The 27,190-nt window shown below is 40.2% G+C and overlaps 1 protein-coding gene across 1 annotated transcript in view; it reads right to left on the bottom strand.

Annotated features, from left to right (window-relative positions):
* The window catches only part of LOC110158188 (inactive dipeptidyl peptidase 10), a 232,283-nt gene extending 207,887 nt beyond the window's left edge, over positions 1-24,396 (bottom strand). Inside the window, exons 1-3 of the mRNA XM_055150252.1 lie at positions 24,343-24,396; positions 23,226-23,340; positions 8,136-8,231 (exon numbers count right to left, since the gene is read on the bottom strand). Of these exons, the coding sequence (XP_055006227.1) occupies positions 8,136-8,231; positions 23,226-23,340; positions 24,343-24,396 (265 nt within the window). The remainder of the gene's footprint in view (positions 1-8,135; positions 8,232-23,225; positions 23,341-24,342) is intronic.
* Positions 24,397-27,190: the final 2,794 nt, after the last annotated feature.

The raw sequence follows: 27,190 nt of genomic DNA, 5'->3' as shown, positions 1-27,190 counted from the left end.
TACATCATGCTTTTATATATTTATAGAAAACTGGGATGTGTGGGAGCATGGGTGGTGTAGGCTTGAGGGCGGAGCGTCGCACAGAATCTTACAGCTAACAGAGAAATCGCAAGATTACTCAAACAAGCATGGGTGACATTTAAAATATCTTAAGACATGCTTTTGATTAAAAGCCGTTATAACATAGTAAAAAGTTCCAAAAAGTTAAAGGTGGACGATGTAACTTTTTGGTCGATCGTAGACAGCATAATTTTTGATTAATCATTAATGTTTTTATATTAAAAAATGATCATTATTATTATTATTATTATTATTATTATTATTATTATTATTATTACTAATCTGCACAAATAAACTCAACTTTACAACATATAAAGTATAACCACTATAGAGCCACATCAGCCTGTTTGACATTATAATGTGTTTAATGCAGCTTTGACACATTTGTTTATGTTTTACAGAAACAAAATTTAAAACCACATGGCTCATTTGTATAAACTATAAGCACTGAAAAAAAAACATCTCTTTCTTTGTGTGCTGATGCGTCACCTTCTGTCAGACTAAAGGACACGACTCAGTGGAATATGAGTGTTTTTTCTGTGACAGAGGGATGTTGATGATGATGATGGTGAGTCTGTTCTGTGTGTGTGTGTTGTGTTGTTCATATTTTCAGAGATCAGACGTGTGCAGGTTTAGTGCAGCTCTTTATTAACAGTCATTTCACTCACTCACTTTATTTATGTTGGTCACTTTATTTATGTTGGTCACTTTATTTATGTTGGCTACTGTTATGATGAACAGACTCAAAAGTGTTTGTCTTTTGGATGCATGCGCACTCAACTTTATGTTGCATAACTGGGATACAGCATATATACACGCACCATGACAAAACCGGGATACTCAAAAAACCCGATAATACCCGGGACACTGTGCATGTAAACACACTCACTGAGTGGTACAGTGATCTCCAAGGAGGTGTACCAGAGCCCAAACATGGGACTGTGAGGCGCAACTCCAGTGTTTGTGTCAGACGCAGCCTCGTCTCCTTGCTACACACAGCAACCTACATTCAGTTTTTCGATTAAAAATGAACGTGACTGATGAAATTCTTAATGATCAATTATCGATTAGTCAATTAATCATGCATATTCCTAGTTGGGAGTCCGTCACATGCTTGTTTCTATGGATATGTCACTGCTCTGCTTGTGATGTTTCACAGCTCTGCCTTACATTTATTCAGATACAGATATATACAAGTGGTTTTATAGCTCAGAAATACCTTGAAAACAGGCAGGCAGGAGGGTGAGGGTGAGGGTGAGGGTGAGTGGGGTCGCCTCTCCACAGATCTGATCTGCAACATGGTTTGGTTTGGTCTCCATGAAGAGAGAAATGTTTAATACCATACTGTGAAACATTCCAGACAAAGCAATAACATCACCATACAGAAAAGAAATTGACCCTCCACCAGAAAAGTGACAAAATGCACCTTTAATTTAAACAGCTGAAATGGATCTTCAGAAATTTCCAATTGATATAATGGAAGTGAATGTGAAGCTCCATAATTTCTTTCAATGTTAATGATTGGTTTATTATTTGATATGGACATCACATTGGACTAAGACGGTGCATTTTTATCAAGTATTACAACAAAAAGTCTGTTATTATTATTATTATAAAGGTATTATAATGAGAATTGTGACGATATATCCAGATATTTTGGTCATTGTTAGATCCTTAATAGAAAAAAGACTAAACTAATATCAATTCGAGCATTAACAAAGGCAATGTTTAATTCAATATTAATCTAGTAAAATCCAAAAAGGAACATCATCAGTAATTTAGGAAGGACATGACCACACAGTTACAGTGACAGGCAGCAAAAATAACAAATTGTTAAAAAATAAATAAATAAATAAAATCTTTGGAAATGTCACCATGACCTGGATGTCCTAAACTAAAACGGGCCACAAAACAACACCACAGCTGAACATGGTGAGTGCTGCCGGTGTGAAAAACAAATGGAAAAAGAATCCTGTGTTTGTCCTTGGATATGGAGGGAGCAAAAAGAGCATCGTTTGGGCATCTGGGCTAAATTATAAAAGGACAACATAGCAAAGAAGAAGTAATGTCACAAAATATATATACAGAAGCTTCAGAATTACAGCATTTTCTATGTTTTTACAAGTTTTACAGAACACTTTTAAGCACCTTTAGCAGTTTTTAGACATGTTATAATCATAGTTGGAGTTTTATTTTCTGGAGTTTCATTCATGCTTGTTTCATTCATCCATTAATCCAGCATTGTCTTTGCACCCGAAATAGCCAGTTTACATTTTCGCAGTTTAGTTGTATCATCGATAAAAACATACCTGGAGTTGTGTTTTGTTTAACTCACAAATGTTCCACTCTGTTTCAATTTGTGATGTCATGCGGTGATACAGGAAGGAAGGAAGGACTGTGTGGTTAAACTCCATACACCATCACTAGAATCATTTGGACAATTTAAGCCCTGGAATTGTCCATCTCTAATGCACAAAAGGTAAAAGATAGATGCTAATTTGACAACTACCTCTTCATGACATCACAAGGTGGAATGGCATTTTGAGCCAGGGAGATGACAGACTAATAACTCAACATGTGTGAATGAAACAAAACACAACTCCAGCCACCTCACCCCGACAAGAAGAGAGACGTGGCTGTCAAAAAAGACTGGAATGCATAAATTGCGGTGATGTCTTAAGATCCAACACCTTCACAGATGTATTAAAGGGCCCATCTCATGCAAAATAACTCTTTTCACATTTTATCTTCTGCACATTTACAAGCACAATTTGGGTTTTGGAACATCCATTACACAGTAGTTATGAAATCTTACTGATTTCTTGGAGGCAGTCACAGACCAGGAACTATGAAAGGCCGACTATTGCTCATCCCCCCGCCCGTCCTGAGAAAGCACAGGCTCCACCCTCCAAACGTGACGTAGGCTCTGAGTGAGCCGCCCTTCCTCCGCCCATCTCAGGGAGGGAGGGGGAAACAGGCGTGCACCCTGATAGCGGTAGGAATAAACTTTTACTCATCATGGCGATACAGCACGTTCAGCCGCATGTGTTGGACCTGGAACCGGATGAGGACTTTGAGGTGCACGAAGCTCAAGCACCGCGTCAGCTGAACATTACTGATTGGTAAAGTATTAATAAACACTAGTAGATAAACTTATTATGTCGTGTACAATGCAGTGTAGAACAATTAGCTTATGTTGTCGCTTTTGTTTAGGTGTTTATGTGGGAATTGTCAGCCGATGTGGGGTGGAGGCGGGGCGGAGGCGGTGGAGCGGGGAGGGGGGCAGGTGCGAAGTACTTTCTGCTACGTCAAACGCATCATTGGTGTATCTGGCGCGTCAGCGTTGTAGCAGCTTTAGCTCATTGTCACGTGGGAGGGTGTCAGAAATATGCTGCAATTTGTTAAAAAAAAACACTGAATCAATCTAAAAACCACTTTGGCTACATATACAAGGCTCACACATCACTCTTAGAAGTAGAAAGCTTTTAGATTTTGCATGAGATAGACCCTTTAAGCAATAAGATTTACACATATCAGAGTTAAACTTAAACTGTATACAGGCTCAAATTCAAGTGTGGCTGTTTTGAGAGAGAGTGTGGCTGTGAGAGAGACTGGCTGAACATAAATATGCCATTAAAATTAACAACATACTTTATCCGATGCTAAAACATTATAAAGCGGTTGGCACAGTAGCTCTAACTCTCTCAGGGGTGATGGTGACAGAGGTCATCCCTCAAGACCCTCGTGGAGGAAAGCGTTTAAAACATCTTCTCCAAAGAGAAACATTCTGGATTTATACTTTGAGGGCTACGGTCCACCCTGGTCTCAATAAAGACACCCCCCCCCCAGTATATTATGTCTCTATATTAGGTTGTTGCCAATTGTTAAGAGGAGACAAGAAGCCCCCTCTTAACAATTAGTCATCAAATACCCGTGTATTTTTGATAAACACTTCTTACAAAATGTCTGCTGCTTTCTAAATAAATATTCATGAAGTGTGCTGTGTAACCTGAGGGAAATATGTATTGTTGACTATACTCCTACCTATACAAAACAGTGCTTCTTATTTGTTGTGTTGGAGCAGAATACTGGAAATCAACATTTATAATGTATATGGACAATTTGTTTTGTTGTTTGTTTGATAATTTGGTCACACCTTATTTATAGGGTTTGACCAAATTCACCAAGAATCCAACACTTTGAGAATTCTGCTTCACAATGATAGAAAGAGCCAACATCGAAGGATCAAAAACTCATTGATAAAAATGAAGTAGTGAGTATATTTCAGATTTTGTTTATTTCATGTCCTACTGGAGAAATCTGGGGAAATCCAGTGTAACCAGGCTGGCCCACCTAGTGTCTCCACTCAATTTTATTTCTCTCCAGTGACTAGGTCAGGATTCGGAATACACTAGACGGTTTGTAAGAACCCCAGAAGTTGTAGATCGCACACCGGCCAATCAGCAAAGAGCTCTGAAGCCATGACTGGGTCCCTTTTGTGGTACAGCACAACAGTAAACAAAGTGGTCGAGATGGATGTAAACAAAGCCATACTTTCTGTGTTGGCAACGATTCCCAAGATTGAGGATTTAAAGCTCTAACAAAGATAATGTTTGGTGAATTTTATCAAAAGGAAAGACGTTATTGCCCTTCTTCCTACAGGATTTGGTGCAATACATACGTCACAACCAAATAGCAGCGATCGGTTAAATAAAAAAAAATACTAGTCTACCGTCGTCCTAATGCTGTGACGTCACTATGAACGCTTGGCTGCCACAAGCCGCTTATCCCTGTGGCAACTTTTCTGACACCTCCTGCTTAAAACTCTAAAAGTCAGAAGGCCCCACTTTCATGGTCTGTATTCATACAATATTCTATTTATAGGGGTCCCATAAACAGGGTCACACATGCTGCTTATTCTATCAGCCCTGATAGACTCATAAGTAGTCAAAACCCGTTGGCGTGACCACAAATAAACACTGTGCCTCTGCCATCCTCTTTTATCTCTGCAAGAATTCAAGCCTCCTGGTCTGATGAGCACCTGTGTTTGTGAGTTTGGATCCAGTACAGCACTCCAATATCGCTCATTTTTTCACCTCCAGGTATGTTTTTGAGGAGGTGACAACGCTGTAATAGTCGATCTTGTGTAACCTTTAAGCCCATAGAACATCACTGAACTCATCATGTGCGTTCACAACAAACACATGACACTGTTAACATAGCATTTTTAATTTGTTTAGTGTGCCATGTTCATTTCCATTGCTGACAGAAGGGGGAGCACCAACCTCTAAGGACCTGTTTACACGAGAACGCTTGCGGGTAAAAACGACAAAATATTTGATGGGAAGTGCCTTTCATTTAGACGGTGACGGCGTTTTTGGGGCTTAAAAACACAAAAATCTCAAACCACCCTTCAGAGTGGAAAAGTTGAATACGCTCCACCGTAGCGTTTCCATCTACACTGCCCAAGACCCAAAACTCTGGTCAGATCTGCTCACGTCGCATACGCTTTTACGTCACATACGTCACCACCGAACCGCCTGGCATGCATAACCAATCGAATTCCACACACTTTTGCGTCACTGAAACACGGAGTAATAAATGAAGATGCTATGCCACTTTTGCGTCTTCTTTTCAGACCGTCGTCATATAAACGTAGCCTAAATGCCTCACTGGAAATGGAGGTGAAGTTCATATTCATATATTTTCCAAATGCAGACATTATTTTAAGTTAAGTAGAAAATGTGAAATGCTTATCCCAAGGTGACCAAAAGCATGTTTTAAAGGAAATTAAAGCCACAAGAATGCAGAATATATGGTCTTTAACATTTAAATTCAACGTTCAGTGCGCTTTTTCACTCATATGACAGAACTAGTTCATTATATTCACATTTTCTAGGACAAATTGAACCGCTATATAAATATATAAGGTGAGAGAGGGCAACCTTGTCTGCAACCATCACAGGTCTGACAGCTGTACTCAATAAAATATAACTCCCGTCTCTTCCATGTTAAGTAGAAAATAAAAGTGCTAAGAATCATCAAGTAGAGTCCCAAAGCATGGTGATCTCAGGGTTCAAACTGTCAATCAAATCACTGCTATCCAGATCTTCATGCTAACAACGTCACACTTGGTTAACAGTGCATTGAGTCAAGAAGTGGATGCATTTGGAAATAAATCAAGCTTCATTAGCAACAGTAGCAGAAAGCTCTTTAGCAATGCACATTTAAACCCAGAGAGAAACAACAGCAGCAGCAGCAAGGTGTCAATCATACTTAATATTTGCAATGTAATTAGATGTATCGTCAAATGACTATTCAAGAAATTCATGGATGCTTCGAACAACCTTGGGACAGACAAAACATGTTTGCATCACACGGCGTCAACAAATTATCAACGCAGCAAACTACGAAAGCATTTTTCAGCGTTTAAATTCAACGTACGGGAGCTGGCAAGGTCAAAAATCCATTCAAGCAAACATTAAAGGCCCCACATCACACTGTGTTTCAAAAATATATCGAGCTGTGTTTTGTTTCATTCACAAATTTAACACACAAAGTCTTCATATTTCGGTTGAGTTCTTCTCTCTAACAGAAAACACGCTCTTCCACCCTGTGATGTCATGTGGTAACACAGGAAGTGCTCCACTGTGTACATCATACACCTTCACTAGAATCTTTAGAATAAACTCTGGAATTTCTAATCTCTACTAAATCAAAAGGTAAAAGGTAGCTTGAAAACTTAAAAACTACAGCTTCATGACATCACAAGGTGGAACAGAGCATTTTGAGCTTTGGAGATGTAGACGGACTAATAATAAAGATAGTAAATAAAGTTACTCAAATGTGTGAATGAAACTAAACACAACTCGGTATGTTTTTGATGAGGTGATGAGAACAACATTCTAACATGGCTTAAAAATCCATGGATCATTAGTTCATTTGTTTTTCAAAATACACACACAAAAAATAAGAAAATGAAAAAACAACAATTTTCTTCATTATTTGTCTCTAAAACCAAAATGAAAAATGGATAATGATTACTTTTTTTCAGTTTTTGATTTCGTGTTTAAATGAATAATGCAAAATATGGATAACGGCCGTTTCCAGTTTATGTGACGTAAACTGATGCTGGACTGAACCAGGACTAAAACAGGACTAAACCCGTCTCAGTCCTGGCCTCAGTCCCAGTCTGGTCCTGGTCTGGTCCCAGTCTCAGTCCCAGTCTGGTCCCAGTTTCAGCCCTGGTCTCAGTCCTGGTTCAGTCCTGGTTCAGTCCTGGTTCAGTCCTGGTTTAGTCCTGGTTTAGTCCTGGTTCAGTCCTGGTTTAGTCCTGGTTCAGTCCTGGGATCAGTCCTGTTTTAATCCTGGTTTGATCCTGTTTTAGTCTTGGTTTAGTCCTGGTTCAGTCCTGGGATCAGTCCTGTTTTAATCCTGGTTTGATCCTGTTTTAGACTTGGTTCAGTCCTGGTTCAGTCCTGGTTCAGTCCTGGTTTAGTCCTGGTTCAGTTCTGGTTTAGTCCTGGTTCAGTCCTGGGATCAGTCCTGTTTTAATCCTGGTTTGATCCTGTTTTAGTCTTGGTTTAGTCCTGGTTCAGTCCGGCATCGGAGTTTAATTCACAGAAACTGGAAGCAGCCGTTATCTGTTTTTTTCCATTATTCATTTAAACAACAAATCAAAAACTGGAAAACCAAATCGTATCCGTTTTTTTCATTTTAGTTTTTGAGACAAATAAAAAAATGATATTTTTTCATTTTCTTATTTTTGGTTTTATATTGAAAAACTAATGAAAGAATGATACACGGATTGTTAAACGTCAAGTTTTCATAATATAGGACCTTTAAGAATCCAAACAAAAGGAACAGTGGCCTCTGAGGGTCAAACGTAAACTTCAAATTCCTAATGCTACTTACAGGAAGGTAATCACAGCAGTTTAGACTTTGGGATATTTAACTCAATCTCACAGTAGCTTCTATGTTCAGAATTGCCACAAGACTTTCCATGGTGAGGAGTCAATCCACGCTTAAGCCAGTATTAGGATAAGCCACAGAAGCTGATGTGTTAGGGCACTCACCATTGATCCATTTGGCCTCGGGGTCGTGAACTTTGAACTCCGGTTTGAACAGGTCCTCCACTGTCAGCTTAGTGTCACTGCCAGCCTGATTGTCATCTGCAAAGACAGAATTTGAATTAGAACCGGCAAACACTTCATTTTGAAGAGCTACAGTATCATTTTCATTGCTCTGAAAAGACGTTATGTGTTACCTAAACTTAATTTATTACAGTGGAGTTTGGTTGTTTTTTATTGCCATTTCAACAGTGATCAAACATCAACATCAAACTCTTTTTAATATAACAAGATACGACAAGACAAATGGCCTACTTGATGTATCTCTAAATTAATCTGGCTTTTGAGTGGATAACCCAAAATTGTTTCAAAACTCACTGAGAAAAATAGATAGTGAGTATACTTCAGGTTTTGTTTATGGGCCCGGTCAAGCAGAAGTAAACACAAGGCCAAAAATTGAAATTAATGCATCTGATATAAAAATGTATTGAACAGATACATATGTACTCTAGTTTATGAAACTGTTGACCTTTTTTCTGTACCATTTTTGGTTCTAAAGTTCCATATGTTTTAAACAGACCATGTATGAAACATGGAACAAAAAATTATTTCCCACACATTTCAAAGACCTGCAAATCCTGTCAATAAATTGATGTATTTCATCATATCTTGTGTTATTCCATCTTTGAACTGTTGATGAAGGTACATGATTTTTCAAAAAAATTTATATAAAATGATAAAAATTAGCTTGGAAGGACTGACATATTTTATAGAAATAGTTTCCTTTCATTTTGAAGTATTATTAAAGTATTCAGAAGAAAAAGTTGACAAATTATGCAAAATCCTGCACCTTCTACTTGTTTGCACAATTTTCCCTTCGTTACTTTTCCCTCCGTTACCATGACCTTTTTTAATAAAAAATTAGGTTTTTCAACCTAATCTTGTCCCATATGGTAGAAAACTACATGAAGCAAATATTCAAACCAGTTTGTTAAGGATATGTAAGTGAGAACCAAGAGTTATCACTGATTGTATTTATTGCTCAAAAAGTGCTGCATATTTCATTCCCTCCGTTACCTACCGACATGAGTTTTTTAATTTTTTGTCAACAACTTGAAAGAATATCACAGGTTTAACTTTACCCTGTTGGAGTGTAACTCTTTCCTACATTCTGATACTTTACTTATTTCAATAGTCCCTCTAGTTTCTGAATAAGAGACATTTGAATGTAAAAATGTGCCCCTGTTTCCCTCCGTTACCACTTAACCAGACCCTTATTTCATGTCCTAATGGAGAAATCTGGCTCAGAACAGGGGCCAGTAGCATTAACCCTCTCAGGCTCAAATACATTTTTAGTATCAGGAAAAATCTGATATTTGGGGAAAATTATATTATGGGGTAGTAATATACAATCCTGACTTTTTTATCCTTTGTGAACAAAAAAAGTACTTTGTACTTCTGGCAGGCCGTTTGCGTGGAGCCATTCTTGCACAGTCTGCATCGTCCACGTTTATCAGCATGGATGGGAGAAAAGGCTCCTGAGTATGAATGTGGAGTAAGTAGGTAACTGGAATTTAGCTGTTGCAAAATCTGCAACACCTGCCTGGAGAGGGTTAAAGGTCCTATATTACACAAAATTGACTCCTGTAAGCTCTTAGTCATGTTAAAATGCTCCTCAAAAACATACCCAGAGTTGTTTTGTTTCATTCACACATGTTTGAATAATCCTGCATTATCAGTCTGTTTACATCTCAACAACTCAGAATGCGCTGGTCGTCCTTCTGATGTCATGAAGCGGTAGTTTTACCTTTAGATCAGTAAAGATCGGAAGTTCCAGGGTTGAAAAGATCCAAATGATTCTATTGATTCTACTATGAAGTTTAAAAACACAGTGGAGCACTTCCTGTATTACCACATGAGGGTTTTCTGTGTAAGAGAAGAACTCAGCCTAAATATGCAGGTTTTGTGTGAATGAAACAAAACACAACTCCAGATCTGTTTTTGAAGAGGAAATAACATTCTAACATAGATCAGAATAAAGTGTTGTTCATTTGTTTTTCAAAATAAAACGAAAAAAGAAAATGAAAAAACAATTATTTTCTTCATTATTTGTCTCCAAAGTCAGAATGAAAAAACAGATAATGATTTGTTATTCAGTTTTCAATTTAGTGTTTAAATGAATAATGAAAAAAAAAAAAAAAAAAAAAAAAAAGATAACAGCCATCCCATTTCTGTGACTTAAACTGCGATGCCGGACTTTTGCGTTGCATATGGACTGAACCAGGACTAAACCGGTCTCAGTCTTGGTCTCAGTTGTGGTCTGGTCCCAGTTTGGTCCGGGTCTCAGTTCTGCTCACCTGACAGTGTGCGCAGGCGCATCCTGACACTCAGGCCTGGTTCAGTCCTGGTTTAGTCCAAGTTTAGTCCTGGTTCAGTCCTGGTTTAGTCCTAGTGTAGTCCTGTATTAGTCCTGGTTCAGTCCTGGTTTAGTCCAAGTTTAGTCCTGGTTCAGTCCTGGTTTAGTCCTGTTTTAATCTCGTTTCAGTCCTGGTTTAGTCCTGTTTTTTTCCTGGTTCAGTCCTACTTTAGTCCTGGTTTAGTCCTAGTTTAGTCCTCTTTTAGTCCTGGTTCAGTCAGTTTTTTTTGTTTTTTTCCTGGTTCAGTCCTAGTTTAGTCCTGTTTTAGTCCTGGTTCAGTCAGGTTTTTTTTTTTTTTTTTTTCCATTATTCATTCAAACACAAAATGAAAAACTGGAAACACAAATCATTATCCGTTTTTCATTTTGGTTTTAGAGACAAATAATAATATTTTTTGATTTTCTTATTTTTGATTTTATTTTGAAAAACAAATGAATGAATGATACACAGATTCTTTAACATAACATCCAAGCATGACATGGAATAACAAAAAACAAGACTTGAAATATGATCGTGTACACCATTTTGTTGTCAAATGAAATTGCAATTGTATAAAACAGCAATTATTATTATTATTATTATTATTATTATTATTTTATGTATTTTTTGTCATGTTTTTTATGTTTTATTTATTTTTTTTTATTTATTTTATTTTATTTTTTTTTACAAATGCTCTGTTTAATAAGACCCTGTCCATGTCTTATTTTTCGATGCCGCCTCCAGCTGTGCTTCCATCTTAACAAATGCGAAAAGTAAACATTTGAAAGTCAAAATATTCATGAAAAGAAGGGAATATGTTTAAAATCACACAACCCGTGGGCGAGGAGTCTGACCCAGTTTTACTTCACTCGGGCAGGCCTGAAAATCAATTTACAGTTGTTTTTTTGTTTTTTTTCCACAACTTCAAATTAATTTCAAATATTCATGCGTTTAAAAAGGTTAGAGCAGTTTAAAAATGTGAAAACGTCCACTGACCCGAAGCCAAATGAAGTAAATGTATTTAATTTTGAATACACAAACTTATTGGAGTTACATGGCAAATAGTAATGAATTTTACAAGATTACTGATAAAAAGAGAAAGAAGAATAAAGACCCTCATTCATGAATATTTCCTTTTTGAATGTTGTAAAAGGGAGAGCACCTCAGAACTTGTTTGAATTCATACGACTGCTGCTTCTCTTGACTTCAATGGACATGGACACATAGTATTAGCATGGAATTATCATCTGATTAACAAAGGTTTGAGAACACAACTCGGGTTCATTTGACTATAGAAGACCAGGGGGTAGTTTTATATTTTGGTACAATGTAGAGCCAAAATGTATTCAGAGTTGTGTTTGAATTTGAAGTCAGCGCTCAGTGGAAGAAGTGTTGGACGACTGTACTTAGAAATCAATTTTATAACCTTTTAGTTGTTGATCAGATTTGTCACTTTTGGTAGTTTTACAGTAGTTATACAATAGTTTTACAATAGATACATACACAGATCAGATCGATGACTTAGCTCCATGGTTATCTTCATTTCCACTCACTGCAGATGCTACGTCAGTCCTGGTTTAGTCCTGGTTTAGTCCTGGTTTAGTCCTGGTGTAGTCCTGGTGTAGTCCTGGTGTAGTCCTGGTTTAGTCCTGGTGTAGTCCTGGTTTAGTCCTGGTTTAGTCCTGGTGTAGTCCTGGTTTAGTCCTGGTTTAGTCCTGGTGTAGTCCTGGTTTAGTCCTGGTTTCAGTCCTGGTTTAGTCTTGGTTTAGTCCTGGTTCAGTCCTGGTTTAGTCTTGGTTTAGTCCTGGTTCAGTCCTGGTTTAGTCTTGGTTTAGTCCTGGTTTAGTCCTGGTTCAGTCCTGGTTTAGTCTTGGTTTAGTCCTGGTTTAGTCCTGGTTCAGTCCTGGTTTAGTCTTGGTTTAGTCCTGGTTTAGTCTTGGTTTAGTCCTGGTTCAGTCCTGGTTCAGTCCTGGTTTAGTCCTGGTTTAGTCTTGGTTCAGTCCTGGTTTAGTCTTGGTTTAGTCCTGGTTTAGTCCTGGTTCAGTCCTGGTTTAGTCTTGGTTCAGTCCTGGTTTAGTCCTGGTTGAGTCCTGTAGTTAGTCCTGGTTTAGTCCTGGTGTAGTCCTGTTTTAGTCCTGGTTGAGTCCTGTTAGTCCTGTTTTAGTCCTGGTTGAGTCCTGGTTTAGTCCTGGTTTAGTCCTGGTTTAGTCTTGGTTTAGTCTTGGTTTTAGGTCTGGTTTAGTCCTGGTTTAGTCCTGGTTTAGTCCTGGTTTAGTCCTGGTTGAGTCCTGGTTGAGTCCTGGTTGAGTCCTGGTTTAGTCCTGGTTTAGTCCTGGTTGAGTCCTGGTTGAGTCCTGGTTCAGTCCTGGTTTAGTCTTGGTTTAGTCCTGGTTTGAGTCCTGGTGTAGTCCTGTTTTAGTCCTGGTTCAGTCCTGGTTTAGTCTTGGTTTAGTCCTGGTTCAGTCCTGGTTTAGTCCTGGTTTAGTCCTGGTTTAGTCCTGTATTAGTCCCTGTATTAGTCCTGGTTTAGTCCTGTATTAGTCCCTGTTTCCCATAAACTGGATAGTGACTTATCCTGGACACTGAAAATGGGATTGTGTGTTTACCTGCCCCATGATGAAACCAGGACACTGCAGATTTCATGTCGTACAAGGAAACGTTCAGTCAAAGCAATAACATCTCCCAACCACCAGCCGGAAAGTTACGCAGTGCACCTTTAAACCAAATCCTGATCCATATTTATGAGCTCACTTGTAGATCTCGGACCCAGCTGTGTGTTTTCTTGGGGATATTTAGTTTTTTGTTTTTTTCTTTCATAACTCGTGTGAGCGCCGCAACCTTTCACCATCCAAACCAACAGATGGAGCCGTTTTTGACTCTTCCTCCAACGGCATTTTCATATGTTCATTAACACAATCATTACTGGAGCCGTAATCCTGGAGCCACACTGCCCCAGGACATCTACCCCTCTCTCTCTCTCTCTCTCTTTCTCTCTCTCTGTCTGTCTCTCACTCTCTCTTTTTAATTACAAAACACAACGCTTTGGGCTGAACTCGGGAAGGAAGGAGCGCCAAGTATGTGCGACGGGCGAACGGGACAGCTGCCGACAGGAGAGGAGAGGGGGATAAAGAGAGAGAGACAGAGAGAGGGAGGAGAGACAGAGAGAGGGAGGGAGAGAGAGAGAGGGAGAGAGGGAGAGAGAGGAGAGAGAGAGAGAGAGAGAGAGAGAGAGAGAGAGAGAGAGAGAGAGAGAGAGAGACAGAGAGAGAGAGAGAGAGAGAGAGAGAGAGAGAGAGAGAGAGAGAGAGAGAGAGAGAGAGAGAGAGAGAGAGAGAGAGAGAGAGAGAGAGAGAGAGAGAGAGAGAGAGAGAGAGAGAGAGAGAGAGAGAGAGAGAGAGAGAGAGAGAGAGAGAGAGAGAGGAGAGAGAGAGAGAGAGAGAGAGAGAGAGAGAGAGAGAGAGAGAGAGAGAGAGAGACAGAGAGAGAGAGAGAGAGAGAGAGAGAGAGAGAGAGAGAGAGAGAGAGAGAGAGAGAGAGAGAGAGAGAGAGAGAGAGAGAGCAGGGAGAGAGAGAGAGAGAGAGAGAGAGAGAGTGGGAGAGAGAGGAGAGAGAGAGAGAGGAGAGAGAGACAGAGGGAGAGAGGAGAGAGAGAGAGAGAGAGAGAGAGAGAGAGAGAGAGAGAGAGAGAGAGAGAGAGAGAGAGAGAGAGAGAGAGAGAGAGAGAGAGAGAGAGAGAGAGAGAGAGAGAGAGAGAGAGAGAGAGAGAGAGAGAGAGAGAGAGAGAGGAGAGGAGAGGGAGAGAGAGAGAGAGAAAGAAGAAGAGAGAGAGAGGGAGAGAGACAGGGAGAGAGAGAGAGAGAGAGAGAGAGAGAGAGAGGGAGGGGAGAGAGAGGGAGAGAGAAAGAGAGGGAGAGAGAGAAAGGGAGAGTGAGAGAGGGAGGGGGAGAGAGAGGGAGAGAGAGGGAGGGAGAGGGAGGGAGAGAGAAGAGAGAGAAAAGAGAGAGAGAGAGAGGGAGAAGAAGAGAGGGAGGGAGAGAGAGAGAGAGAGGAGAGAGAAACATGGAAGAGGTGAAAAAGACTAGAGAGGAAATAAGAGACAAAAAATATGTGAACAGAGAGAGAGTGAAAAGTTGAGGAGGAAAAGAGAAAAAGAGAGGGTTGGGGGACAGAACGGAGAGAGAATAAGAGAGGGGAGAGAGAAAGAGAGAGTGGGAGACAGGACAGAGAGAAGGGGAAATAAAAAGAGGGGAGAGAGAAAGAGAGGGAAAGAGAATGAGAGACAGAGCCGGTAAAGAGAGAGAAAGAGAGGAAAGACTATAAGAGGCAAGAGAGGAGCTAGGAGACAAATGTGTAAGAGAAAGAGGGGAGAGAGAGAGAGAGAAGAGATGGAGAGATGAAAAAGAAAGAGAGAGAGGAGAGAGGGAACAAAAGGAGAAAAGAGATAGCTCGGAAAGGGAAAAGAGGAGAGAGAGGAAGATATAAACGAAGGAGTGAAAAGGATTAGAGGAAAGAAGAGAGATGTATAAAAGATGAAAGAGAGAGAGAGAGAGGAAGAAAGGGAGAGAGGGATATTTGATTTTGAACAGACCTTTATTGAGGCTGTCAAAAACATTTTTCATTTTGCCAAGGAGAGACGGGCAAGAGAGAGGGATGAGAAGGAAAACAGAGAGAAGGAATACGCAGACAGGAAAAGAGAGTGAGAGAGAGAGAGAGAGGCAAATGAGGAGAGATGAGAAGGAAGCGTGGGATGAGAGCGAGGAGACGTAAGAAATGGAGTGGACGGAAAGTGGACAGAAGGAGGGATAAAGGACAGAAAGAGGAGAAGGGAAGAGAGAGCGAGAGAGATAGACAGATGAAGAGATAGAGGAGTAGAGAGGCGAGAAAGGGAGGTGATAGAGAAGAGGGAAAGAGGAGAAACTGAGAGACAGAGAAAGAGGGAGAGAGACAAAGAGATAGATGGATATAAAGGAAAGAAATGGAGATGATAGAGAAGAGAGACAGAGAAGAGACTGAGAGAAAGAGAGAGAGAGGGGGTAGAGAGGCAAGAAAGAGAGCTGATAGAGAGAATAAAAGAGGAGAAAGTGAGAGAGAGATGAAGAGATAGAGGGGTAGAGAGGCGAGAGACGGAGATGACAGAGAAGAGGGAAAGAGGAGAGAGAGAGAGAGAGAAATAGAGAGAAAGATGGAGTGATACAGGGGTAAGGAGGTGAGAAAGGGAGATGATAGAGAAGAGGGAAAAGGGTGAGAGAGAGAAGAAGAGATAGAAGGGGTAGAGAGGCGAGGAAGGGAGAGGATAGAGAAGAGAGAGAGACGAGGAGACGAGGAGATAAAGGGGAAGAAAGGTGAGAAAGGGAGATGATAGAGAAGAAGAAAAAAGAAGTAAGAGGAAGAGAGAGAGACAAAGAGAAAGAGGGGTAGAGAGGCACAAAAAAGAGATGATAGAGAAGAAAAGAGAAGAAAGTGAAAGAGAGAGACAAAGAGATAAAGGGGTAGAGAGGCAAGAAAGGGAGATGATAGAGAAGAGAGAGAGAGAGAGAGAGATGAAGAGATAGAGGGGTAGAAAGGCGAAAAAGGGAGATGATAGAGAAGAAGAAAAAAGAAGAAAGCGAGAGAGAGAGAGAGAGAGAGACAAAGAGAGAGGGGTCGAGAAAAACAGAGACGATAGAGAAGAGGGAAAGAGAAGAGAGAGATAGGGAGACGAGGAGATAGAGGGATAGAGAGGCGAGAAAGGGAGATGATAGAGAAGAGAGAGACGAAGAGATAGAGAGATAGAAAGGTGAAAAAGGGAGATGATAGAGAAGAAGAAAAGAAGAAAGTGTGAGAGAGAGATGAAAAGATAGAGGGTAGAGAGGTGAGAAAGGAAGATGATAGAGAAGAAGAAAAGAGAGGAAAGAGAGAGAAACAAAAAGATAGAGGAGTAGAGAGGCGAGAAAGGGAGATGACAGAGAAAAGGGAAAGAGGAGAGAGTGAGAAAACGAGAGAGACGAAGAGATAGAGGGGTAGAGGGGCAAGAAAGGGAGATGACAGAGAAAAAGAAAAAAAGAAAGTGAGAGAGAGAAAGAGACAGACAGATAAAGGAGTAGAGAGGCGAGAAAGGGACGTGATGGAGAAGAAGAAAAGAGAAGAGGGTGAGAGAGAGAGAGAAACGAAGAGATAGAGGGTAGAGAGGTGAGAAAGGGAGATGACAGAGAAAAAGAAAAAAAGAAAGTGAGAGAGAGAAAGAGACAAACAGATAAAGGAGTAGAGAGACGAGAAGGGGACGTGATGGAGAAGAAGAAAAGAGAAGAGGGTGAGAGAGAGAGAGACGAAGAGACAGAGGGGCAGAGAGGCGAGAAAGGGCGACGACGGAGACGAGGGAAAGAGGGGAGAGAGCGACGGAGCGACAGAGCAGAGCGACAGAGAAGAAGAAGAAGAGGAGGGCCAAGTGATTTGAATGTCAGCCATGTTGGCGTGTGCCCATCGCTGGAGCAGTTGGTTTGTTTATGAAGTGAGCGAAGCCTAACCAAGCGCGAGGTCTCAGCGGAGCAAACAGGACGGGCCGCACAACGTTTACTCTTTTTATTGTCACTGCTGAACATTTGAAAAAGTACATTACGTGTAAATGTTTGGAGTGCGGTGTGAGTTTGTACCGCCGCTGTCCTTGATGTGAAAATGGCAAATACTCACGTTTTATGCGACGCTTTTCCACCTTCAGCGCATTTTTACGAAAGGAACGCAGACATTAGAGCAGAGGCGGGATAAGTGTTTTGCCCAAGGACACCGTGACGGCATTCAACCTGCGGGTCGGTGGATTTAATCGCTCAACCGATCGTGTTTACGTGGAGAGCAGGATTCGAAAGGGCAACCGTCAGATCAGAGTCCTGCACCGGGTCGGGTTCGGGCAAATAGTTGCTGAAACGGGCGGGTTTTAACGTTGTGGAATTTGACAGGCGGGTGTGCGGGTGGGGAGTGATTACACACGGGCGGGTCAGGACTGGGTCAGAACTGGGTCAGGACTAAACCAGGACTAAACCAGGACTAATCTTGGACTTAAGAGAGAGAGAACCCCGAGCCGGTGGAGCAGGGTGTCCGCGAAGCTGCACTTATCTCGAGACCTGTCCCGACACTGAGTCCTGGTTCATTTCTGGTTTAGTCCTGGTTTAGTCCTAGTTCCATCCTGTTTAATCCTGGTTTAGTCCTGGAATCAGTCCTGGGTTAGTCCTGGAATCACTCCTGATTTAGTCCTGGTTTAGTCCTGGAATCACTCCTGGTTTAGTCCTGGTTTAGTCCTAGTTCCTTCCTCGTTTAGTCCTGGAATCAGTCCTAGTTTAGTCCTGTTTTAGTCCTGCTTTAGTCCTAGTTCCATCCTGTTTAGTCCTGGAATCAGTCCTGGGTTAGTCCTGGAATCACTCCTGGTTTAGTCCTAGTTCCTTCCTGGTTTAGTCCTGGAATCAGTCCGGGTTTAGTCCTGGAATCAGTCCTAGTTTAGTCCTGTTTTAGTCCTGGTTTAGTCCTAGTTCCATCCTGGTTTGTCCTGGAATCAGTCCTGGGTTAGTCCTGGAATCACTCCTGATTTAGTCCTGGTTTAGTCCTGGGTTAGTCCTGGTTAAGTCCTGGTTTAGTCCTGGTTTAGTCCTCGTTCCGTCCTGGTTAGTCCTGGAATCACTCCTGATTTAGTCCTGGTTTAGTCCTGGAATCACTCCTGATTTAGTCCTGGGTTAGTCCTGGTTAAGTCCTGGTTTAGTCCTCGTTCCGTCCTGGTTAGTCCTGGAATCACTCCTGTTTAATCCTGGTTTAGTCCTGGAATCAGTCCTGGGTTAGTCCTGGTTAAGTCCTGGTTTCGTCCTGTTTAGTCCTGGAATCAGTCCTGGGTTAGTCCTGGTTAAGTCCTGGTGTTAGTCCTAGTTCCGTCCTGGTTCAGTCCTGGTTTAGTCTTGGTTCAGTCCGTGACGTGTGCGGCGCAAAAGTCCGGCATCTCGATCAGTGTTTCTTCTGCTCAGTAAATACTCCCTGTGAAGTGATGACAGTCGAGTCGCGTCTGTGAATTCGTGTTCGTACTGAAGAAAGCGAAACCGTTTCATTTCGTGATTGTAATTCTTGAAGTCGTAACGTTCCAACTCGTATTCTGGTGGATGTTTCAGTTAGAATGCTTTTAATCTGTGTGTGATTTATGACAGGGTACGGGCGGGGAACGGGTGAAATGTTAACGGGTCTAACTTTGATCAAATGACGGGTTAACGGGCGGGCGCGGTGCTGAACTGCGAGGGTTCGAGCGGGTGCAGGTCTCCAAAAACGAACCCGTGCAGGACTCAGTGGACAAACGCTCGACCACCTGAGCCCCTGTCGCCCAAAACGTGACGGCGGCGGCGTCTTAAAGGATGGTTACATTGTGATGAATGAGAAGGAGCTAAATCGGTAGTTAGTTTTTATTTGTCTCATAAAGTCCCGTATGGGCTCCACTGACACACTCTACCTGTCTTATTTCTTATTTCTGGGAGACTAACTCGATGTATTTAAAGGGGATATATTATCTCAACTCTCAGCTTTTACGAGCTTCTGCGTTAATAGCAGTATGCAGTGACTTTTATGCAGGCGAGCAGACCTGGGGTGGACACGAATATTTAGTCGATAACAGTTTAATAACAGCACTTTTTATACAAATTATAGTTCAAATGAGTATATGTTATTTCTGACATACGCTGAGCCATTTTCGAGACAAATTGGAGTAAGTTGACCAGTGTTTCCCAAACTTTTATCTTCTCAGGACCAATATTTTAAAAGTCACAAACCTTCGCAACCCAAGTCAATAGACGTTATTGGTAAATCACAAAATAAAGATGGATTTGACCTAGGGGTGGGCGATATATCGATATTTTAAATATACCGAGATAGTTTTTAAACTCGATATGGATTCTGACATATCGTATATATCGATATAATGCTTATATTCAATTTTGATTTCGCCGCTTCGCTTGTTTACCTTCTCTCTCGTCGCCTCCGCCTCCCTGATTTTGTTCGCTCGTGTCTCCTTCACTCGTCACTGTCGCCGTGAACGCAGAAAGTTGGTGCCAGTGAAAAGCTTCAAGCACCACGAACCTTTTCCACCATTTACAGACAAAACCACCAGCAGCACATCCTCATATTCCACCGAGTCGCGTCCTTTAGCCCGAAAGAAGCTGAACGAGTTGAGCTACAGGAGAAGTGCTGTTTATGCAAATGAGCCATGCGCTTAAGTTTTGTTTCTGTTAAATGTAAACACACGTGCGCAAAACTGCATTAAACACATTATTATCTCAAACAGGCTGATGTGGCTCTATAGTCGTTATGTTTTATATATTGTCAAGTTTATTTATGCAGAAGATTTTAATGAATAATCTGCTGCAGTGTCACTTGTACAATAGTGTTTGGAAACGTTGGGTTTGATCTGCAGTGGATTGTGAGATTAAACCTCAGAGCTCCTTACTGCTGGATAATAACATGGATCTATTGAAATAAGGAACATCCTGAGTTTCTTCTGCTAAATGAGCTCATGGTTCTGGTTCTGGTTTGGATAACAGAGTTAATGCAAAGATGAGCTTGTGTTGAGATATATGTATTATTTCTTTTATTTTACAGTTAAATTATTATTTATGTGATTAGGGTTTTTTGTAATCTTAAATGTTCCTATATGAATTGCCGACCTCTTACACTTCAATAAAAAAAAAAGGACCTTGTGGAATTGGCAGATTTGTTTTTGCAGTTTTCAGTTTTAGGGGATTATTTTTTCTTGAACATATATCGAGATATATATCGTATATCGAAATATAGCAAAATATATCGAGATATATTTTTTGATCCATATCGCCCAGCCCTAGTTTGACCATTCTTGAGCATTAATGTGGATATTTTATTGTTGACTGAGCGATCGTGTCTCTGAACAATTAGTATTACTCAAGTTTTACACAACGAAAAGCAGTCACTGAAGCAGAAATAAAAGGATCCACAAGTCGCCTGTTTAGACATTAAATGTAGCCCATTTCTTTTTTTTTTCTTTTTTTTCAAGATTTAATTGAAGCAGCAATATTGGGACAAAATAGTGAATAAAATAATTACAAAAAATGTATGATTGATTTGATAATACTTTTTGATTATCCTATTATACTATTATTGGTAAATGGTAAATAGTCACATTTTATTTAGCCTTAATAAAGCATGAACAAAGACTTAATTAATAATGATTCACGCTTAGTAACTACTTAATTACTACCTTAATTAGCACTTGCACTTCATTTGCCTGTGCTGTAAATAGTTACTCATAATTATTTCATACTTAATTACTCATGGACTAAGTATTTGAGCATTTATTAATCATTAGTAAGCGATGAGAGAATGATTTACTAATAATACAATCCAATGATCATTCAGGCGGCTGTTATCTGTAAGTCTTTTGGAGAGTTTTTCTAAAGTGAAGATACATTATCCTTTATTAAGCATTTACTAAGCCTGAATCATTATTGTTTAAGTCTTTGTTCGTTATTAATTAAGTCTTTGTTCATGTTTTATTAAGGCTAAGTAAGGTTTAGTTATTATAAAGTGTTACCTATAACACTTTTCCACCTTCAAGGCACTCAAAGCACTTTACAGTAAGGAACCACTCACCCATTCACACACACACACACACACACCAGTGTACGCACACACTGGGGGTTTGGTGGGTCATTAATCTGTGAGAGCTGGAATCACACCGCCAACCTGTGGGTCAGCGGACAAACGGCCTAACGACTGAGCGACTGACGCCCGTTCTTCAGTTATTATTCAAATTGTTCACCACAACCGGGTTTTTCATTTCTGCCGAGTTTTTCACAACTCCAAAGTCAGAGTTTGACCATAACTGTGAACCTAAAAACAACTAGCATGCTAACAGAGCACTTCACAGATGATAAAATGCTTTAGATGCAGACAGCACACGGCGGTCTCAGTAGGGAGGGATTTTTTGATTACCGTTAAGTTGTTCTGTATCTCATTTTCGCTCAATAGTTCTTATAGCTGTAAGAGGATGTTTAGCTCTGCATTGGCGTTCTGTGATTACATTTTCTCCGTAGGGGATAAATGGACATATACAACATTTGATTAACTCTTGAACTGTACATGGCATCGCAAAATGGACGTAAGAAAGTGAAAAATTAGAAAACATGTCTTAACATTTCAACATCTCTAATAAGATAGCTGGGCCTGTCTGCGTTTTTGTAGCGTGTTCCAGACCGGGATGCAACAATGCCCAACACACATATCACTTTATATTGCAGACCTACATGCAGATTGTGACAAGGCGACCACAAAAATCTCTTGCAACCCACCTGAAGGTCGCAACCTAGTCTTTGGGAAACAATGGGCTACACCAGACATGTCAAACTCAGGCCCGGGGACCAAATTTGCCCCACAACATAATTATATTTGGCCCGTGAGATCATATCAAATATGTATTAGAGCTGCCCGCCGGCTATAGAGACATTATTTATTGAACATTTTGATATTATTTTATATTCTGCTTGTTCTAGATAGAATGTTTGAGCAAAACTATTATTAAACATTTATTTTAATAAGAAAACATTTTAACATTACATATCTCGAAAGAAGAGAAAACATTCAATAAATATTTAGTTTGGCCCACGACAATTTTTATTCTAGCCCACTGTGAATTTGAGTTTGACACCCCTGGGCTGGACCTACATACACTGCAAACAGTAATATCTACTCAAATTAACATTAACATTTAACTTGATTTCAGTAGATCTGACTTGGCATGTTATTATTATTACTTTTTTTTTCCTCAATTCAAACTAAATAAGATTTACTTTCTTATTTTAAGTGCAAAGAGTTGTTATTTTTCTTATCTTCTGTGTAACAACAGTTATTTTTTTCTTCTAAGTATGAATCGTTTTGTTCCACTGGGTCATTTGACTCGTCATGTGAAATGTTCTCAAATCAAGATAACATTTTCTTAAGTCAAGTCATTTTAAAGGTGCACTGTGTAACTTTTTGATTGGAATCCATCATTGTTTTGTCTGGAACATTCCACAGTGCGACGTTAAACAGCTCTGCCTTACTACTGGTGGTTTTATAGCTCTAAAATAAAAAACAGGCATTCTGACTGTGAGCGGGGTCGCCTCTCCACAGATCTGACCTGTAACTTGGTCTGGTCTCCATGAAACATTCCAGACAAAACAATATCTCCACGAAGAAAAGTGTCTGACTGACCCTCCAACAGAAAAGTTACACAATATACGTTTAAGTCCAATAAGGTTCATTTGGTCTTCTGATATTTTATGTTATTTGGTTCTTTTTTTCAGACCAAGAATTTGTTTTCATGCCTGAAACTGTCAGAAAAAAATAAAAATAAAAAATAAAACTCTTGGTCTAAAAAAAAAACAAACTCTTGGTCTGAAAAAAACAAACAAACTCTTGGTCTGAAAAAAGAACCCAATAACATAAAATGAACGATTAACTTGGCAAGATTTTAGTTTTTTCAGTGTAGTTTATTAATATTTGTATATACTGGACTGTATTTGACACCCCGTTTTTTACATGCAGGACTGTGTATGAACCAAAACACAACTCCAGGTATGTTTTTGATGAGGTAACAATATTCTAACACGGCTAAAATCTCTCAAGAGTTAATTTTGCGTAATAAAGGAGCTTTAAATGTGACTAATCGCGCTCGTGTTCCGGTGTGAGCGTGTACCTGGAGTGAGCAGGATCACAGACATGGTGATGAGGGAGCACACCACCAGGATGACCAGCAGAGCGATGGCGATGCCCTTCCAGTTCCTCTGAGGAGGACTCACTCCACCAAGGTCCTGAAGAGAAACAAACAGAGGAGACGAGTGTTACAAGAGAACTGAGCAACAGAACTGCAATGTTTTTATCAGATGTCCAGTATGAGAGAATCCAGAATACACTTTTACACGTTAAAATGAAAGTTAAAATGAAAGGGCACATGATGTTTCCCCTGCATATTTAGGCTGAGTTCTTGTCAGAAAACACACGTGCCAGGTGGTTATACAGGAAATCCACTGTGATTTTAAATTCCATAAACCCTCTCTATAATGATTTGGATGATTTCAGCCCTGGATTTCCCAAAAGCTGCTGGACTAAAGGTCAAATGTAGCTGTTAACTTTTTCAGTTTGAGTTTTGGAGATGTAGACAAACTAATAATAAAGATTTACTCAAACGTGTGAAGAAAAAAAAAAAAAAAAACTCCAGGTATGTTTTTGATGAGATAACAATATTCTAACGTGTCTTAAAGTCAATAACCGGTATCCATGGTCCAAAGTTACTCCTCACTTTCCTAATATTTTCTGGAGGGGGGGGGGGTGTTCAGGATTGGATATAGTCAAACTTTCTCAGTTAAAATAAGAAGACAACAGAAATCATTGTTTTTGGTCATTGTGATGTGTTGATGAACTGTGACAGTGCCATAGTTCCTCTCAGCTCCTATGAAAAAGTATTTTCTAGAAATCTTGATGTGAATTTTGATTGCAATTTTAAATTTGAAAAACAAGTAAGCTCTGTTTTTAAATCAGGTTTTTATCAGTTAAGAGTTTTAAGCAAAATCAAATTGTACATTCCACATCTGCACTTTGAAATGGTCATTCATGCATTTGTGATCCCATGACTGGATTACTGTAACTCTCCCAGCTCATCCGCCATCAGGGGGTCCAGAATGCAGCAGCTCGCCTTTTAACTGGAAAGAAGCAGATCACTCCTATTCTTAAATCCCTGCATTGGCTCCCTGCAAATTTTTGAATCCATTTTAAAATTTGAATGATTGTTTTTAAGAGTTTTAATGGCATGGTACCTTCCTATTTATTTGAACTCCTTCAGCTCCATGTTCCAGTTGTTGTTGGTCCATGACTGTGGAACACTTTGCCATTGCACAGTTACAGGAGCACTTTAAATCTCTGCTCAAAACGCACCTTTTCTCCTTGGCATTTGCCCAGAGTAAGGAAGAGACACCTTGGCACCTTGCTGTTATTATTTTTTATTATTATTATTCTGCTTGTTTTGCTTATTGTATGTTTTATTTCACTGTAAATGTTGTTCAGCACTTGGGTGAGCTAAATGTGCTATAGAAATAAATCTGATATGATAATACTTTTTGAGCATCCTAATTATTATTAAATGGTAAATAGTCACATTTTTATACAGCTCTTTTCCACTTTCAAGGGACTCAAAGCACTATACAACAAAAGAACCACTCGCTCATTCACACACACACTCACACACCAGTGTACACAGAGATCGGGGCGAGGTGGGTCATTAATCTGTGAGAGCTGGAATCACACCGCCAACCTGTGGGTCAGCGGACAAACGGCCTAACGACTGAGCGACTGACGCCCGTTCTTCAGTTATTATTCAAATTGTTCACCACAACCGGGTTTTTCATTTATGCCGAGTTTTTCACAACTCCAAAGTCAGAGTTTGACCATAACTGTGAAGCTAAAAAACAACTAGCATGCAAACAGAGCACTTCACTGATAAAAAAAAAAGGCTTTAGATGCAGACGGCACACGGCGGTCTCAGAAGGGAGGGATTTTTTGATTACCGTTAAGTTGTTCTGTATCTCATTTTCGCTCAGTAGTTCTTAGCTGTAAGAGGATGTTTAGCTCTGCATTGGCGTTCTGTGATTACGTTTTCTCCGTAGGGGATAAATGGACATTTCCGACATTCGATTAACTCTTGAACTGCACATGGCATCGCAAAATGGATGCAAGGAAATGACGGGAAACATTTACAAACCTCCTATATTTCTGAGTGACTAGAAGGCTGCAGACCCCTATATAACGAATCGCTCTTCTGTGCTGCTGAAGACGTGGCCTTTTCCGCTGAAGCTTTGACCTCAGAGCTAAATCCATACATTACTTAAACACTCAGAAGTGCCGGTGTCATGATAAAGCGCACACAGACAATCTCCACACAATGTCTGCTTAACACGGAGCAGGTTAAACTGTTAAAGGGGGATTGGGGATCAAGAGCTTGGCATATTTTTATCTTAAGAGCAGCTTGCACTATATCTATAAATATTTACAGATTAGAGGATTTTTGTAAATTAGTGAACGAGTGGTACATCAGAAATAAACAACCGACGAGAAGCTAAACATGGGAGCTTTTTCTTTCTTTTTTTTCATGTATTAAATATATTGAAAGCCCACTAAACTCTTTTCTTCTTCTTTTTTAAAGCTCTTTCATCTATTCATAGTGATTCTTTTAACATCCATGAATAAAGTCATTATAGAGTCATTATAGACTCACAGCAAGAAGGTTCTGAGCTTAACTCCCATGACCATCTGCCTTTTCTCTGCAGAGTTTGCGTGTTCTCACTTTGTCTGCGTGGATTTCCTTTTGTCACTCTGGTTTCCTAGTCAAGCTGGTGCCGCCTAGTGCCTCCGCTCAATTTCATTTCTCTCCAGCGACTAAGTCAGGAATCAGAATACACTAGACGGTTCACAAGATCAACCAAAGATGTGAAGCCATGACGTCAAACTCAAGCGCCTGTCTGGGTCCCTTTTGTAGTACAGGACAACAGTAAACAAAGCGGCCCAGATGGATCTACATTCTGTGTTGGCAACGATTCCCGAGATCGAAGATTTAAAGCCGGAACAAAGAGAATGTTTGGTGAATTTTATCAAGGGGAAAGACGTTATTGCTCTTCTTCCTATGGGATTTGGCGCATTACATACGTCACGACTAAATAGCAGCGATTGGTTAAATAAAAAAGTACCCGCCTACTGTCGAGCGAACGAATCCTAATGCTGCAGAATCATGTTACTGTTTTCCCCCATCAACCCTTAACATGCACAGTGGGTCAAAACTTACAGCTAAGGTACTTCTGACTATAGGACGTAACAATAACCGAAATATCGCAATATTGTATCGTCAAAAGTCTCACAATAATGTCGTGGGCCATCACAATATATCAAATTACAAGTCTCTTTGCTTGAATGAATAGTTATGGTGCAGCAACAGCTAAACAAAAAAAACAACACAAACTACATAGACCATGATCCTTTGCTCCGTTTCAGCACAGACTACATGAAGAAATAACAAGCAATTTCTGATGTAGTTCCCGACACTGGGCTTGCCAACCGACTGTGATAAAACCCACTGAAGTAAATGTCATTAGTGGTAAAATGAAGACTGCCTATGTATGTGCTGTTTGGAATCATCTTGAGTTTGGTGCCTCATTTCTTCTAATCACATGTACCCAGTGCGCTCAGAGTTGTGTGTCAGAGGAGAGAAATTGGAGAAAACTGAAGTACAGTTGCAATTGTTCATTAGTCGAACATAATGAAATGCTACAACGACAAGTCGATGAAGAAAACTGGGACATTTTGTAATTTTTCCTAGATTTTGTCAGACTTACTACCGCATGCTGGAAGAGCGCGCTTTTCAGTCCCGCTCCTGAAAAGAATTGTAATTTTCAGTCCAGCTACCGCCTGCATCTGCGATATTTTATCCCGCGCCCGCCCGCAAGTCCCGCAGGACGGGAACTTTTGCTTTCTTAAGCTCTATCAAACACGGAGAAGTGAAAGGACTTGGGCTGCGTATGGGAGGAGGAGCGGTAGGCGGTCCGCTGGCATGGTTAAGTCCTGGCTAAATCCTGTTTTAGTCCTGGTTTTAGACCTGTTTTTAGACCTGGTTTAGTC

This window comes from Boleophthalmus pectinirostris, unplaced genomic scaffold (assembly GCF_026225935.1).
Source record: "Boleophthalmus pectinirostris isolate CB_2022bp ecotype Guang Dong unplaced genomic scaffold, ASM2622593v1 HiC_scaffold_1, whole genome shotgun sequence".
In the NCBI taxonomy this organism is placed as follows: domain Eukaryota; kingdom Metazoa; phylum Chordata; class Actinopteri; order Gobiiformes; family Gobiidae; genus Boleophthalmus; species Boleophthalmus pectinirostris.
The sequence above is the reverse complement of the archived record's forward strand: the minus strand, read 5'-3'. Positions and strand labels throughout refer to the sequence as shown.